Source organism: Trachypithecus francoisi, unplaced genomic scaffold (assembly GCF_009764315.1).
Source record: "Trachypithecus francoisi isolate TF-2019V2 unplaced genomic scaffold, Tfra_2.0 Lachesis_group8, whole genome shotgun sequence".
In the NCBI taxonomy this organism is placed as follows: domain Eukaryota; kingdom Metazoa; phylum Chordata; class Mammalia; order Primates; family Cercopithecidae; genus Trachypithecus; species Trachypithecus francoisi.
This window is the reverse complement of record NW_022681473.1, coordinates 9,447,890-9,463,375: the sequence shown is the minus strand read 5'-3', so window position 1 is coordinate 9,463,375 and position 15,486 is coordinate 9,447,890. Positions and strand designations below refer to the sequence as shown.

At 57.2% G+C, this 15,486-nt stretch overlaps 1 protein-coding gene across 1 annotated transcript; it reads right to left on the bottom strand.

Moving 5' to 3' along the window:
• Nucleotides 1–971: 971 nt before the first annotated feature.
• PYGM (glycogen phosphorylase, muscle associated) lies at nt 972–14,206 on the bottom strand. The gene is made up of 20 exons (XM_033207268.1): nt 13,431–14,206; nt 12,305–12,406; nt 12,139–12,217; nt 11,948–12,051; nt 11,477–11,608; nt 9,144–9,255; nt 8,970–9,052; nt 8,390–8,533; nt 7,951–8,043; nt 7,576–7,722; nt 7,214–7,377; nt 6,774–6,888; nt 6,105–6,206; nt 5,621–5,768; nt 5,278–5,336; nt 5,006–5,147; nt 4,056–4,263; nt 1,807–1,941; nt 1,505–1,571; nt 972–1,392 (listed from the first exon to the last, which is right to left on the bottom strand). Exons 1-20 carry the CDS (start codon nt 13,671–13,673, stop codon nt 1,243–1,245), a joined length of 2,529 nt encoding a protein of 842 aa, XP_033063159.1. The 5' UTR covers nt 13,674–14,206; the 3' UTR covers nt 972–1,242.
• Between the last annotated feature and the right edge of the window lie 1,280 nt (nt 14,207–15,486).

Sequence of the window (15,486 nt, the reverse complement as noted above, 5' to 3'; positions counted from 1 at the left end):
TTTTTGGGGAGAAGGGCCTGTGGGGAGCGAGGAATGAAATTGTGGCTACCTGGAGACGTGGCCTTGATGTCTGGGCATGGGGGTGGGGGGCCCAGTTCACACAGGAGGAACGGGGCCCCGGAAGCCTGGCATCCCACAGGGCCGAATGGAAAGGGGCAGCCGCATGTGGCGGTCGGTTCTCCGCAGCTTGGAGACTGGGGGCCTGGATGCCTGGCCAGCAGGGAGGAACTTGGGAGGGGCAGCCGCAGGCGGTTGGGGTCCCCACTAGCCGGGCCTAGGAGAGCGGGTAACGGTTTCCGGCCATTTGGCTTCACACACTCACTGTGAAACCACCGACCCCAAACCTCCCTTCCGAGGCGTGCCCCTCCCAGCCTCGGGGCGGGGGAACCAGGACCGCCCCCGCACCTCAGTCTTGGTAATGTAAGACCTAGAAACAGGCCCTTTCTGTTCCTTAGTTTCCCCATAATGAGGGGGTGACATGGCCTAGCCTAGGCGGTCTGCGAGTGTTCCCTGTCCTAACACTCCCCCGACTTTGGATCGAGCGCAGCCACCTGCTAAGAGACCCTTAAACGCCGCAGTAGGGCGGGGCTAAGGGCGGAGCCAAGAAGGCGCCGAGCATCCTCTGCTTTCTCCCCCTCCTGGGTCCTGCCCTCGGCAGCGTGGATCCTCCATGGTCCGGGAGGCCCCAGCCCGAGTCCCGGCGGGCCCCACCCAGACAGACGCCCCGCCCCCGGCCAGCTAGGCAGGCCGCTGACCTAGTATGGACACGGCACTGGAACGAGAGGCGTGGAGGGTGACGCCAGGAAAGGGGCTGGAGAGGCCTAGGCCCCGCCCCCACGGGGTCGCCCCCTCCACCTCCCACCACCGCCCCCGCCCTGGGACGCACCTGCCGAGGGTGGAGGATAAGGGGGTGATTGCGCGGCTGCTGTTGAGCCCGCCAAGAGCTAAAAATATTTCCCAACAACAAGAAGTAAGGACGCTCCCAAGGAGAATCAGTTTATTGGGGAGTGGGTGCAGTTGGTCAGACCCCATAAATAGGAGGGGACCGGGAGCCCGAGGATGGAAGGGGGCCCGTGTCCTTAGTCACGCTGGACACTGGGACATTGAGAGTGGGGAAAATGAGACTTCCAGGAGGGGGCTTAGAGATCTAACTCCAGTACCCCACCCTCTGCATGAGGCGCTGGGGCTGGCCCAGGGGATTCTGACAGGCTCAAGGGCTGGTTTGGGGTCTGGACTGGAGGCTCAGATGGCCTCATCCGGGGCTGGCAGGCGCTGGCGGGAAGGCTCCACACCCCAGATCTCCCGGGCATACTGGGCAATGGTGCGGTCACTGGAGAACTTGCCAGAGGTGGCTATGTTCCGGATCACCATCCGCGTCCACTCTCTTGGGTTCTGCAGGTCAAAGGGAAGCTCTGGTTCACTCTGCTGGCAGGATCTCCACCTTTTGCCTCATCCCAACCAGGGCCAGGAAAGCCCTGCCAACCCCTGGCCCAGGACCCCTCACCTTGTACAAGGCACTGACTTTCTCCTGACATTTAATGTAGTCTTCATAATCTGCGAAGACTTTAAACCTGGAGGGGAAAGGGTAGGCATGTGCTATTCCTTTAGGGGCTAGGTTAAGTTCTATGAGGTCAAGGGCCAAGCCTGCGCTGTCCCAGTGGACAGCTGGGGACCTGGAGGGTCATGCTGCTTCCAAAGGTTCCTGGCTTCAACTGCCAGGACCCCTGTCCAGCTTCCCCACCACAAACCTGAGCCTCGATCCACCCAGCAGCCCCACCTGCGTGATTCCCAGGCCAGCCAGCTCACCGGTCATGGTGCATAAGCATATTGACAATGTCCTTGAACAGGTCGGGCTGTTTGGGGGAGAAGAAGCCACTGCTCAGCTGCTCAATGACCTGCCGAAGCTCAGGAATGCGGTCATAGTACTCCTGGGCATTGTACCTGCCAGGACAGAGCTGCAGTCAGCTACCCAGAAAGGGGTTCCTGACTCTTCTTCCAGAGAAAAGCTGAGAAGTCCCATGCCCCAGGGTCAAAACCCAGGCCCAGCCTGCTGCTCCCCAGGGCTGCCACACACACCCCGGAGGGCCTCCCTGCAACTCCCCTTCTCTGCTCAGCTTTTCATTCCTCCTTTGTGAATGAGGAAACTGAGGCCCGGAGGATACACAAAGCTAAGTGTTAGAGCCAAGGCCCCCGAACAAGCCCTTTTCCTTCCACATGCCACTGCTGTCTCTTAACCGGTTTGTTTGCTCCAAAATGGCTTTTCTCCTCCAGTACCCAAGTCCACATCTGGCCTTGCCCTCGGACTGCAAGAGCAGCTAACAGGTACAACCCTTCAACTGGGCTGGGCACGGTGGCTCATGCCTGTAATCCCAGCACTTTGGGAGGCTGAGGGGGGCAGATCATCTGAGGTCAGGAGATCAAGACCAGCCTGACGAACATGGTGAAACCTGGTCTCTACAAAAATACAAAAAGTAGCCGGGTGTGGTAGTGTGTGTCTGTAATCCTAATTGTTCCTCGGGAGGCTGAGGGGGAAGAATCACTTGAACCCGGGAGGCAGAGATTGCAATGAACCGAGATCATGCCATTGCACTCCAGCCTGGGCAGCAGAACGAGACTCCTTCTCAAGAAAAAAAAAAAAAAAAAGATAACCCTTCAGCTGACCCTCAGCGCCCTCACCACGGCTCAAAGTGCTCCACAGGCCAGTCTCAAACCTTAACCCTTCCAATCAGAAACCAGGGCTCCCCACAAAGTCTCTAATCCCTGTCCCCTCATGCGACTCTCAGGCGACTCTCCCTGCATTACGGTGTCAGCCCCCACAGTGGTCCCCCATCTGCTGCCTCCAGCACTGTCTCCATCCTGCAGCCAGAGGGTTCTTCTAGGCCTAGTTCTGGGCATGGGGGACCGCGATCACAACATCTCACAGCTCCCTCCTGCCCATGGGACAGCCAGCTTTCTAGTGAAGCCTCACAGGAGAAACTCCTTTCAGTGTTTAGTGCCAACTCTGGGAAGCTGTTGTGGGAGTGTAAACTGGGAGAAACTTTCTGGAAAGCAGTTTGGCAATCTGTATCAAGAGCCTTAAGAACTCATACTTTTTAACTCAGAAATATTGCCTTTCCGATAATTATCTTAAGGAAGTCATCAGACGTGGACGTAGATGTTAAAAGGTTGTTCATCACAATAATATTTAACAAACCGGAAATCAACCTCAGTGTCCAGCCATATGGAATTGATTAAATAAGTTGTGACATGCTCATAGGATGGAATGTTATACAAACATTTAAAATATTTTTGAAGACTAATAACATGGAAAATCTCTCTCCAGGATTCAAGCAGGCCGCGGTGGCTCATGCCTGTAAACCCAGGACTTTGGGAAGCCGAGGCAGGCGGATTACTTGAGGTCAGGAGTTCCAGACCAGCCTGGCCAACATGGTGAAACCCCATCTCTACAAAACTACAAAAATTAGCTGGACGTAACGGTGGATGCCTGTAATCCCAGCTACTCGGGAGGCTGAGGTGAAAGAATCACTTAAACCTGGGAGGCGGAGGTTGCAGTGAGCCAAGATCATGCCATTGCACTCCAGCCTAGGTGACAGAGTAACTCTGTCTCAAAAAAATAAAAATAAATAGGCCAGGCACAGTAGCTCACCCCTGTAAGCCCAGCACTTGGGAGGCTGAGGCGGGTGGATCACGAGGTCTCCTCTGAAGAACTGTTTCTGACCATAGGCCCCTTGTAACTACTGTGCCCATATTTCCTTTTGCCCATGACTTCCAGGGAGCAAGGATTTTTTTACTTCCATTTCCCAAACAATATTATCTCTTAGGGTTGGTATAATATTCTCTTCCTTTTCCTTTGGTTCTGTGTTACTTCTTTCTTTTCCCATTTCATTAAGCTTATTTGCTGTAAGCACCGTCTAAAGTTTCCCAGAATCCTGCTGGCCATGACCAAGACCTTGCTGGGCCTGAACCAGTCTTTCCAGACATGCCTCTTGCTCCCAGCACCACCCTTGAGCAGCCACACCTGAGTGTCTTTTGCCCGTGAACCCTGACCCCCATACCCTCTTTGGTCAAGCTTATCCACATCCTCCACCCGCATGCCAAAGATGAAGAAGTTTTCCTCTCCAGCCTCTTCTGCCATCTCCACATTGGCCCCGTCCATGGTGCCAATGGTCAGAGCCCCGTTGAGCATGAACTTCATGTTGCCGGTGCCTGAGGCCTCAGTGCCCGCAGTGGAGATCTGCTCAGACAGGTCTGCAGCTGGGATCACTGTGGGGTGGCAGGAGGGGGACAAGTCAACTCAGGGAAGACCCTCACACCAGCTGGGGACTCTCGGATTAGGCTGGCCCCAGGCATAGCCGGACTCAGAGTCGCTCCACCCCAAACTCCCAGTCTTCACCCGCTAAGCCTGCCTCTCACACCGCACCCCCACTGTCCTCCACCTCTTGTTGATTCTTGACCATCTAGGTCCAACCTGGATTTCCCCACCTTGCAGATTTGAAGGTAATTTCACCGTGTACTGCCTGAAAGCCCACCATGAGAGGGCATCCTCATGGGGTTTTTGCTTTGTTTTGTTTTGTCTTGTTTTGCTTTTTGAGATGGAGTTCTGCTTTTGTTGCCTAGGCTGGAGTGTAGTGGCACAATCTCAGCTCACTGCAACCTCCGCCTCCCAAGTTCAAGTGATTCTCCTGCTTCAGCCTCCCGAGTAGCTGGGATTATAGGTGCCCGCCACCACGCCCGGCTGATTTTTGTATTTTTAGTACAGATGGGGTTTCACCATGGTGGCCAGGCTGGTCTTGAACTCCTGACCTCAGGTGATCCACCCACCTTGGCCTCCCAAAGTGCTGGGATTACAGGCGTTGGCCACCACGCCTGGCTTCCTCATGGTTTAAGCATTGCCCTCTCCAGATTCTTCTTTCAAGTACAAGTATCCCAGGAAGAGATGACTGATGCCTCTTCCTGAGACTGAACTAGTCAGAGCCTCCCTAGGGTCCCTGTTGGCAGCACCCACCTTTCTCAGCCAGTGAGACTCGGTAGTTCTCCAGGAAGATGACACGGAGGCGGTCACCCACGGTCGGGTCATGGTTGACCACATCCCCAATGGCTGTGATGAGTCTGATGATCATCTTGGCCATGTGGTACCCAGGTGCAGCCTGAGGGGACAAAGTGTGGGGTCAAGTCTACTGCCTGGCCCCCCACCCCCTATCCTGCAACTCAGCTGGGCTGACCTCAACCTGGATATATCAAAGGATGGGAGCCCAGGGCTGGAGCCTGGCTTCTCACCTTCCCTCCAATCATCACAGTCCGAGGCACAAAAAACTTATTGGGCTCCCTCTTGATGCCTGTGGAGAAACGAGAGGGATCCAGTAGGCCTACTTTTCCCTCTGGGTAGTAGCTCCTGACAGAGGCTGGGCTGGGAGACAGTAGGCCTGACTCAGAAAATCACTTGCTATGTGAGTGTCACTTTCCCCTCTCTGAGCCTCAGTTTGCCCATCTGTGAAATGGGGATAATTCCATGCCCCGAGAGTAGTCCCAAGGCCAAAGGAGATGTTGGGTGGGCAGCATGTACTATGCCTCAGGAACACGGGGGAGCCCTGAGAGACAGGGTAGAGTGGCTGCCACTCACGATTATACAGGGTGATGACATGGAGGCAGTTGAGGAGCTGTCGTTTATATTCGTGAATCCGCTTCACCTGGATGTCGAAGAGTGAGTTGGGGTTGATGTGGACTTTGTATTCCCTCTCTAGGTAGGCAGCAAACTTCAACTTGTTTTCCTGGAGGCAGAGACAGGGAAGGGCTCACCAACAGGCCACAGCCTCAGGAAATCCTACAGTCCACACTCCATTCACTCAGCCCCAGAAGGATGGCTGCCAGGAGGCTCACTGGCTACTTCTGTCCACTCCCGCACCAGGGTAGACATTGCTAATCAACATCAGCACTGTTCACATGAGGTCAGATGATGCCTTCCCACCGCAGACTCCAGCCAACTTCCACCAACGGCCTGGGCTGGCAGGAGAGATGAGCTCTATTTGCCACACCTGACCCAGACATCTGGCCCCCTCCAGCGCTCTCCACACAGCACAGCTGTCCCACGTTGCAGCTCTCCCCACCTGTTTCACTTTGGCCACATCCCGAATGAAAGCTTCATCATCCACAAAGGAGAGCAATTTGCGCAGCTGGTCCAGGTCGGAGATGAAGTCCTCCCCGATGCGCTGTGGGAAGATGGCTCTCAGCCAAGCCCATCCCCCTGTCCTCCCTCCTCTCAACACAGAAGGGACCCTTTCCAGGTCGGCCAAGCCCCCTCCACCCAGCAGGCTGCTCTGGGGGGCCCTCCCAGCCCCTCCTCCTCCAGCCTCCCAGATGGGGCACGGGGCATCCATGCACCTTCCTCCCCTCCCGTCCTTGAGCTCTGATGGCTGACCCCATCTGACCCCAGCAGGCCTTCCTGGCTTCCTGGCCTTTTCCTGACGCCAGCATGACCTTGCGCCTTCCCTACCAGATATCTGCCCCCTTCCAGGCTCACTTCAGATGTGACCCATGGATGACTCCCTCCATTAGACTGTGACCTCTGCTGGGTTCACCTCCACAGCCAGGGCCTCCATTAGCACACAGAGCACCCTCATGCAAATAAGATGGTGTCCCTCCTCCAGGCGGATGCGAGGCTTGGGGAACACAGTTCAGGAGGGATTTCAGCCTCAGTGAATCACCTACACGACCATACCCAGCTGATCCCTGCAGGGACCCATGTTGACTCTGCTGGCCCTATGGTGGCCTCTCACCTCAGCAATGACCTCTGCCAGCCCGGGGTTACACAGAACCAGCCAGCGCCGAGGGGTGATGCCGTTGGTCTTATTCTGGAACTTATGAGGCTCTAGCTCATAGAAGTCTTTGAAGCTGCAGGATGAGGTTGGACGAAGGTCACCACTCGCCCCTGTACGATGAAGGCCTCTGCCCTGGGACCCCTACCCTGGTGTCTTGCTGAAAGGGGATGCAGGGAATGCAGACCTGGGGAAGGCTGGGGGTGCTGTGTGTGAGAGGGGATCATCTCAGGACAGGGTGGCACTGGAAGGGGCTGCTGTGCTTGTAAGAATGACACCACCTGTGAAAGGCGCCAGGAGCCAGAGAACAGAGAGCGGTCGGTGAAGGGCGGAGCTTCTTGTGACAGGGGCGTGGAGTGGGTGGGGCCTGGAGGGGGCGGGGTCTGCAAAGCGGGGCTCACATGGTCTTCTTGAGGATCTCGGAGTGGATGCGTGCCACGCCGTTGACAGCGTGCGAACCCGCGATGCACAGGTGTGCCATGTTGATGCGCTTCACCGCGCCCTCCTCCACCAGCGACATGCGCCGCAGCCTGTCTACGTCCCCTGGGAATGTGGCTGCCACCCGCTGTGCCCAGAGAGCCCAGAGCTAGGACCAGACCCAGAAACCCCAGTCCCCAGTCCCCAGCCCCATACCCCCAGAGCTCTGCCCAGAGCCACCACTGCCCCAGAGTCTCAGGGCCCTGGCTGGACGCCCCAACTCCCAGGCCCATACTGGGTGTCCTCCCCCTCACCCCCACAGTGTCCCCCAAGCCTCCCGACTCACGTTGAGGAAGCGCTGGTTGATCTCGTAGATGATCTGGAGGTGCCGCGGCAGCAGCGTCTCCAAGAGGTGCACCGGCCAGCGCTCCAGGGCCTCGGGCAGCACCGTGTGGTTGGTGTAGGCACAGGTCCTCACTGTCACATCCCATGCCTGGCACACAGGTGGGCAGTCAGGATGCTGACCTCAGCCCAGTGGGTCTCCTCACACACTATGCAGCCCAGTGGGTCCCCCCACACTGCAGTGCCAGGTTCCAGGATGGTCCCTCTGGCCTCAGGCTCCAATCTGTTCACTCCACTCATATCCTCCCACGCTCCCAAACTGGGAAGGGAACTCTGAAGCAGAGAGCATCAGATGGGGCAGAGGGGCCCTGAAGCCCACCTTATCCCAGTCCATCCGCTCCAGGTCCACCAGGATCCTCATCAGCTCGGGGATGGCCAGGGAGGGGTGGGTGTCATTGAGCTGGATGGCCACCTGGGGTAGAGGGAGGAGTCAGTCTGGGCTCCAAACCACATTCCATGCTATGGTCACTGTCTTGTGCCATTTGGAGGCCCCCAGAGAGCCCAGCACGGTTCTGTGACTGGGCTGTGGGCAGAGGCAGGCAGGCGCTCACGGGGTTGGGAGGAATGGGGGAGTGGGGCAGGAGGAGGAGGGAAGTCCAGATTATGAGCCTGTGGATTGTGGATCCTGAGCAACTGACCCTCCCACACTCCCATCCTCCACTCCCTTATCTATTACATGGGGCAGGCAGGCTGAGGCTGGAGGGAGAGGCCTGGCACACACTGTCCGGTCACAGAGGCACCCTCCATGCTCATGCTACCTTATCTGGGAAGGCATCGAAGTTCGTGCGCACGGGATCCCGGCAGCCGAACTTGGAGGACTTGAAACGACGGATGATGTCCTGGAGGGTGGCGGCCACCACGAAATACTCCTGCTTCAGCCGCAGCTCCTTCCCTTCGAAGAACTGGGCACAGCACGAGGCAGCGTGAGTCAGGGTGGTGGGGGCGTGGCCTAAAGCTGCAGTGGGTGTGGCCAGGAGGGACTCCCACCCATACCGGGACCCCTGAGTCCTGAGCCGTCCCCCTCTCTGGGACCCAGGGGCCTTTCCTCCACCAAGAACTAGTGGCGAGAGACAGTGTCAGGAAGAGGTGCACAAGAACTGAGTGTGTTGTGGGTGTCACCAGGGAACAGCCCCTCCAAAGTGCCCTTCACTAACCCACTTTCCTCAGGACTCAGGTGTCCTTGCACTCAAAAGACTTGAGGTGGGGGTACAGGATGCACAAGGCCAGCAATATGCCCTGGGTGTGACTAGGGCACCAGCAAGTGTCCCTCCCCAGCTCTCCCTGACTCCCGCTCCCAAGGACTCAGGGTTCCAGCCCCCAGCCCAGGGGGTGACGCACATTATCATTGGGGTACAGGACACGAGAGATGTTCTCTGCCAGGTTTCGGTCCAACACAGCCTGGATGTAGCCACCGACGTTGACTGAGGGACGAAAGTGGGGACAGGGTAAGGCCTGTGCTGGGCGTGGCCAGCGGGCAGGCTGGGGCTGCTGGCTACCAGCGGATGAACTCACAGTCCTTGAGGTTGAAGTCATTGGGAGCCTTGGCAGACCAGAGGCGCATGGTGTTGACAACGTTGTTGCGATAGCCAGGCACAGGCGTATCGTAGGGCATGGCCAGTACCACCTGTGGGGGCAATCCTGTCGGGAGCTGGCCAGCCCGGGCAATTGCCTCCCTCCCCTCAGGGCTGGGAATCAAGACTTTATCCCTGCACTCTGCAGACACAGGCTCTCGTCCTGACACTAGCATCGACGAGCTGGGTAACCATGAGCAAAGCCCGTAGTCTCCCTGGACCTCATCTAGAGCAAAGACACCCCCAACACCTCCCTGACACCCATAAGCCCTGCCTGGGCAGACGGTGGTGAGGAGAATGGAAGGAGGCAGGTGATAAGCCCGGAGCCCAGAAGGGGCTCTGTTGGCGACCACTCTGCCGCAATGGGGGCTGGGCTGGCCAGCCTGGCCTGAGCAAAAGCTAGAGGACACTGTGGATTCATGAGAGGGGTCGGGAAACCCAGGGCCAGGCTGAAGGGGTCACAGAGGTCAAGTCCATCCAAAGGTCTCATGTCTGGTTGACCACAGGGCTAATTCACGGTGACTAATTCTGCCCCGCCTTCCATAACTAGCACACATCAGTAATTGTCTGCTACCACGGTGCCAGGGGTACATTCAGTCCTCCAAGGGAGCCCTTTTAAGGGGCATCGCCCTCCCTCCCCACACTCAGTCACCCTGATTGGAGCAGGGTGGGAGCTGACACACAGAAAGGGGAGGGACCCATCCCCAAGCACACAGCTAGGCTGGCAGCACCAGAGGGAGCCAGGTCTCCTGCCTTCCAGTCACAGCCACTTGTGCCAGCTGCCATGTGCACCTGGCATGGGCTGCCAGCAGCCCCCACTGCATCTTAACCTGGATGACAGCAAACAAATGCTCAGTTCTGAAAGCCTAGTGGTTTATCTGCAGCCCATCTGGGGGGCGATGACCTGAAGCTTCCAGCAGGAAGATTGCCTAAACTGGGATTTGTTTTTTGTTTGTTTGTTTTTGAGATGGAGCCTCACTCTGTTGACCAGGCTGGAGTGCAGTGGCACTATCTTGGCTCACTGCAACCTCTGCCTCCCAGATTCAAGCAATTCTCTGGCTTCAGCCTCCTGAGTGGCTGGGATTACAGGCACGTGCCACCATGCCTGGCTGATGTTTTTGTGTTTTTAGTAGAGACTGGGTTTCACCATATTGGTCAGGCTGGTCTTGAACTCCTGACTTCAGGTGATCCACCTGCCTTGGCCTCCCAAAGTGCTGAGATTACAGGTGTGAGCCACCATGCCCGGCCTAAACTGGGATTTGGACACCTGGTTTGGTTTTAAGGTTTTCAGTTTTTTGTCTTTTTGATTTTTGAAACAGAGTCTCACTCTGTCACGCAGGCTGGAGTGCAGTTGTGCAATCATAGCTCACTGCAGCCTTGAAATCCTGGACTCAAATGATCCTCCCACTGAAGCCTCGGAGTAACTGGGACTACAGGCATGCACCAGCACCCTGGCTAATTTTTAAATTTTTTTCTTTGAGACGAGGTCTGGCTCTGTCACCCAGGCTCCTGGGCTCCAGCAATTCTCCCACTTCGGCCACCCAAGTAGCTGGGACTACAGGCGCACATCATCATGCCCGGCTAACTTTTGTATTGTTTGTAGACAGATTTTGCCCTGTTGCCCAGGCTGGTCTCGAACTCCTGAGCTCAAGCAATCTGCCCACCTTGACCTCCCAAATTGCTGGGATTACAGGTATGACCCACTGCCCCAGTCTATTTTTTTTTTAATTTTTTGTAGAGACACGGTCTCTCTGTGTTGCCCAGGCTGGTCTTGAAATCCTGAACTCAAGCCATCCTATCGCCTCGGCCTCCTAAAGTGCTGGGATTACGGGCGTGAGTCACTGTGTCCAGATTTGGTTTGGTTTCAGGATTCCTCTAACTTGCTGTGTGGTGAGTGAATTCTTTTCAGAAGGTCCCAATTTTCTCCTGTCCCCCTTTCTGGGCTGCTGCTATCAAGATGTTCAGGGCAGACTCAAGTCACCAAGATGGTCCTTTGATAAATCTCATGGTGTGTAGTGGAGCCAGGTCATGGGGGGACGCTGGGGGAGCAGGGCAGCCTCTCTCCCCTTCCAGCCTCAGTACTTAGACTGGCTCCCCTGTGTCCCTGTATCCAGTCTTTCCTGGCTTCAGCTGTGTGACTTTGAGTAAGTCACTTAACCTCTCTGAGTCTCAGCATCCTCAGTTGTAAAATACACTGGGTCCTGCTTCCTCTCTGGGCTTCCTTCTCTTCCCTCCCCTTCTCTGAGCTCCCCTGACCCCCAGCTTCATCCTTACCTGTGTGTCCACCCACTTGGCACCCTGGCTGGTGTGCTCCACATGGCCGTAGAAGTGCACGGGTAGTGTGAACTCGGGACGGGCCTTCTCCCAGGGGTTGCCGTAGCGAAGCCAGTCATCAGCCTCCTCCATCTGCACCCAAGGCAGGTCAGGGAGAAAGGCCAGCAGTATCAGTGCAGGCATTCACACCACAGTGCACGGTGGGGCAGGGCAGGGGCTGTGGGCCCGTGTACCCTACACAGTATAAGTTAGGGGCTCTGAGGTCAGCCCCTGGTCTGCTGGGCTATCCAGTGGGACATGGACCACCTGTTTCAGGGACACCAGCTGGCTTTGGGTTGGGGGGTGGGGAGCAGCAAGGATGCTTTCCACAGAGCTTGGGGGGCTGTTTCGGACCTATTCAGAGATAATAAACAAGTGGGGGTCTTCCTCATCCTGACTAGACCCCACAAGGTTAGAGCCAAGGCTGCTCACCTGCCAGCCCCCGGAGATCTTCTGGTTAAAAATCCCAAACTCATAGCGAATCCCGTAGCCATAGGCGGCCAGGCCCAGTGTTGCCATGGAGTCAAGAAAGCAGGCTGGGGGTGTGCAGGGAGGCAGGTGTCAGGGACCCAGCACGGAGGACCCCATTGGCCCGCTCCACCCTCATGGCCCTGTCCACTTACCTGCCAGCCGGCCCAGGCCCCCATTGCCCAGCCCCGCATCCTCCTCAATTTCCTCCAGCTCCTCCATGTCCAGGCCCAGCTGGAGGGGTGAGGGTGACAGTGGTCAGGGTCAAGTGTCAGCAGGGGAATCCCCCAGTCCCCATGGCTTGCCCCACCCCACACACACCTGGTAGGTGGCCTCGTCACACGCATTCTCTAAGGCCAGGTTCACCATGGTATTCTGTAGCGTCCGTCCCATGTAGAATTCCAAAGACAGGTAGTAGATCCTCTGCCCAGAGAGACGGACGGGCAGGGAATGGGGTCAGGGCCACACACCAACACTCAGCCAGACCCAGCCCCACCTGGACCTCTGGCCCGCCTGCCCTGCTCAGCAGTCCCATCCCTGTCCCCAGTTTGTTTCTCCCTGTCTCAGGCTTTGGGGCCCAACGGGTAAGGTTCTGGTCCCAGCATTCCTCTGACTTTGAACAAATCACTCTCTTTGGCTTCAGTTTCCTCATCTGGGAAATGGCGCTGGCCATACCCACTTCAGGGACTGAGGTGCTCGGGAGAGTGGGAACCCCTTCCCCCTGCACACACGCCCCCGCACAGCCCAGCAGGGCGCCAGGACATGCAGAAGCGCCTCCAAGAGCTCCCCAGGAGGGCAAGGCCAAGGCCCAGAGAAAAAGGTCATTTGCTCAAGGTCACACAGTGGCTAGAGACTGGGCTAGAGACTGTCACCTCCCATCCTTGCACTGCCCAGTTCCCCTTGGCCCTCAAGCCTCAATCCCAAGGAGACCCAGAGGCACCAGAAACTAGGATGCTGCCAGTGCCTGGTCTTCTGGTTGCCTGGGTCCCCTCCTGGGCCCCATCTGCCTGCCCCTCCCCCACTCCCCACCGAGGGGTGTCAGGTTGCTGACATTTACCAGTGACCCCACCGGACACTTGATCTCTGCCACCCGAGCTGCCCCAGCCCCTCCTGCTGCACAGGCACACCACGCATACATGCAGCAACTGACATGTCCTTCCACCTGGGCCCAGCCAGGCCACAGGTGCCATCCTGCCCACCAGCACCCCCTCCAACCTTCTCCAAGTGGGCACTTTTGCAGCCAGACCACCTGCTCAGAGCTCCCTGACCCCCAGCCCCGCCCCAGGTTTCTCCCTCAGATTGTCCCAGCACCACTTGTGCCTGGCACCCCTGGATTCTCCAACCCCAAGAACCTAGAGTGACGAGGGGCAGCCACTTATATCAAGATCCCCAGCTCCCTGGCAGTGCCTCCATCCCATACCCCCACCCCAGGTGTCCCCAGCAGCACCTTGGGGTCCTTCTCGTAGTAGTGTTGCTGCGTGCGGATCCAGCGCCCCACGAGGTGGTCACGCACGGTATGGGCCAGCGCAAAGTAGTAGTCTCGTGGGGTGGCCACATTGCGGTCCTTTACGAGTGTGAAATGCAGGTGCCGGTTGAAGTTCTTTTTCAGCTCAGTCACATTCTCCACGCCGGCCAGGCCACGCACACTGATTTGCTTTCTTTTCTCCTGGTCTGACAGGGGCCGGGACATGGCTGCAGGAGGGCGGGCCGGATTGGACTGATGGTGGAGGGGACGGCAGCCTCAGCACTGCCTCCAGCCAGGGAGTAGAGCTCCCCAGCCTCAAGGGGATTTAAAGCCTGGCTCTGGGCAGCACGCCCCGCCTCCCCTGCAATGGGAGGGTCTTGGCCTGGCAGCTCAGGGAGCTATTTTGAGGGTAAAGGAAGGAGGGCAGAGGGGAGGGAGAGGTGAGCTCCACTTGGGCCGCCAAGACTGGCCTGGCTTGTTCATAGGCCTGTGCTGACCCACTTCCTCCAGGCCTTGCACACGGGTCTTCTGTCCCTTGTCCCTGCCTTTTGCAGGGTTGGATACAAGAAAGAGCAGGCAGAGTGCTGGATCGGCTAGCTGTCTGTCAGTGGCTGAACCAGGATGGGAGGCCATGTGTTGTGGTAAAAGGAACCAGGACCCCCTGCAGGCTGCGGTGCAGGAGCCAAGTCAGTGTCTCCTTACAGAAAAGGTGCAACTAGCAGAATGTCTTCAAGACAGGGGGCCCTTCGAGAAAGGGGCCCACGACCCTGGTGGTGTGAGGGAGGTTGTGTGAGGCAGGGCCACAGCCCTCACTCCACCCCCACTGAAACTGAGCAGCTCTGGGCTCCCCCTGTTGCTGTCCCTCAAGGAGCTCTGAAGTGACCTTTTGGAGAGGGATGCTCAGGTTACAGGCCAGCATTGGCGGGAGGCCGCTAGCCTGCAGCACGGGGCCCTGGGAACTGTAGTCCTGTAGGCCCTCAGGGGTGGGAGAAACTGAGGCATTCCCCACCCCATCATCATACTGGTTGATGACAGTAAGTTCTCCCTATGATTCCACTGCTTAGGAAGTGATTGGAGGCCTTCTCTCACTCCTTCCTGCCACTTGGGGCCACACTCTGGGCAGGGATTTTGTGAACCAGCTCTGTGACCTGGCCTATAAAATGGGTGCCTAATCTGTACCTCGGGGACCTCACCCCATTCGTGTGCAGAGCCCCACAGCTTCGGGCCCTTCCCTGGAGGCTTTGGCTATCCTCCCATTCCATGCTTTGTCCTGGGCCCAGCACTGACTTGCTGTGTGACCTCAAGTTTGTTGCTTTACCTTTCCGCGCTTTGGATTCCTTCATCAAATTTAGAGTCTCCAATGAGAAAAAAAAAACCCTGCCTCTCAGCTGCTGCCTGAGTCCTCATCTTGTGAGGGCAGGCTTTGGATCCTGCTGTTCTTTAAGCGAAAGGAACCAGGACCTTGTGCTAGTTCAAAGGCTGTCTGGGCCTCCCGGGTGGTGGGCCAGTGGAGGGGAAGAGCTGGGTTTCTGTTCTGAGGGCAGGCAGCAGGTCAAAAGCCTGGACAGCTGCAGGATACTATTGAGAGCCTGGTTCAGGGAAGGCCAAGCTGTTTCTGAGAACTTTTTTTTTTTTTTTGAGATGGAGTTTCATTCTTGTTGCCCAGGCTAGAGTGCAATGGCATGATCTCAGCTCACTGCAACCTCCGCCTCCTGGGTTCAAGCAATTCTGCCTCAGCCTCCCAAGTAGCTGGGATTACAAGCACCCACCACCATGCCCAGCTAATTTTTGTATTTTTAGTAGAGACGGAGTTTCACCATGTTGGACCAGGCTGGTCTGGAACTCCTGACCTCAGGTGATCCACCCACTTTGGCCTCCCAAAGTGCTGGGATTATAGGCATGAGCCCCAGCGCCCAGCCTCCGATCACCTTCTGAGCCACGGCAGATGCAGCCCTGGAATCACTGGCTTAGTATGTGGGCCAAACTGCAACTCCTACAGGTCTCCAGACTCCCAAGCCCTGCTCTACCCCTGCCCCCA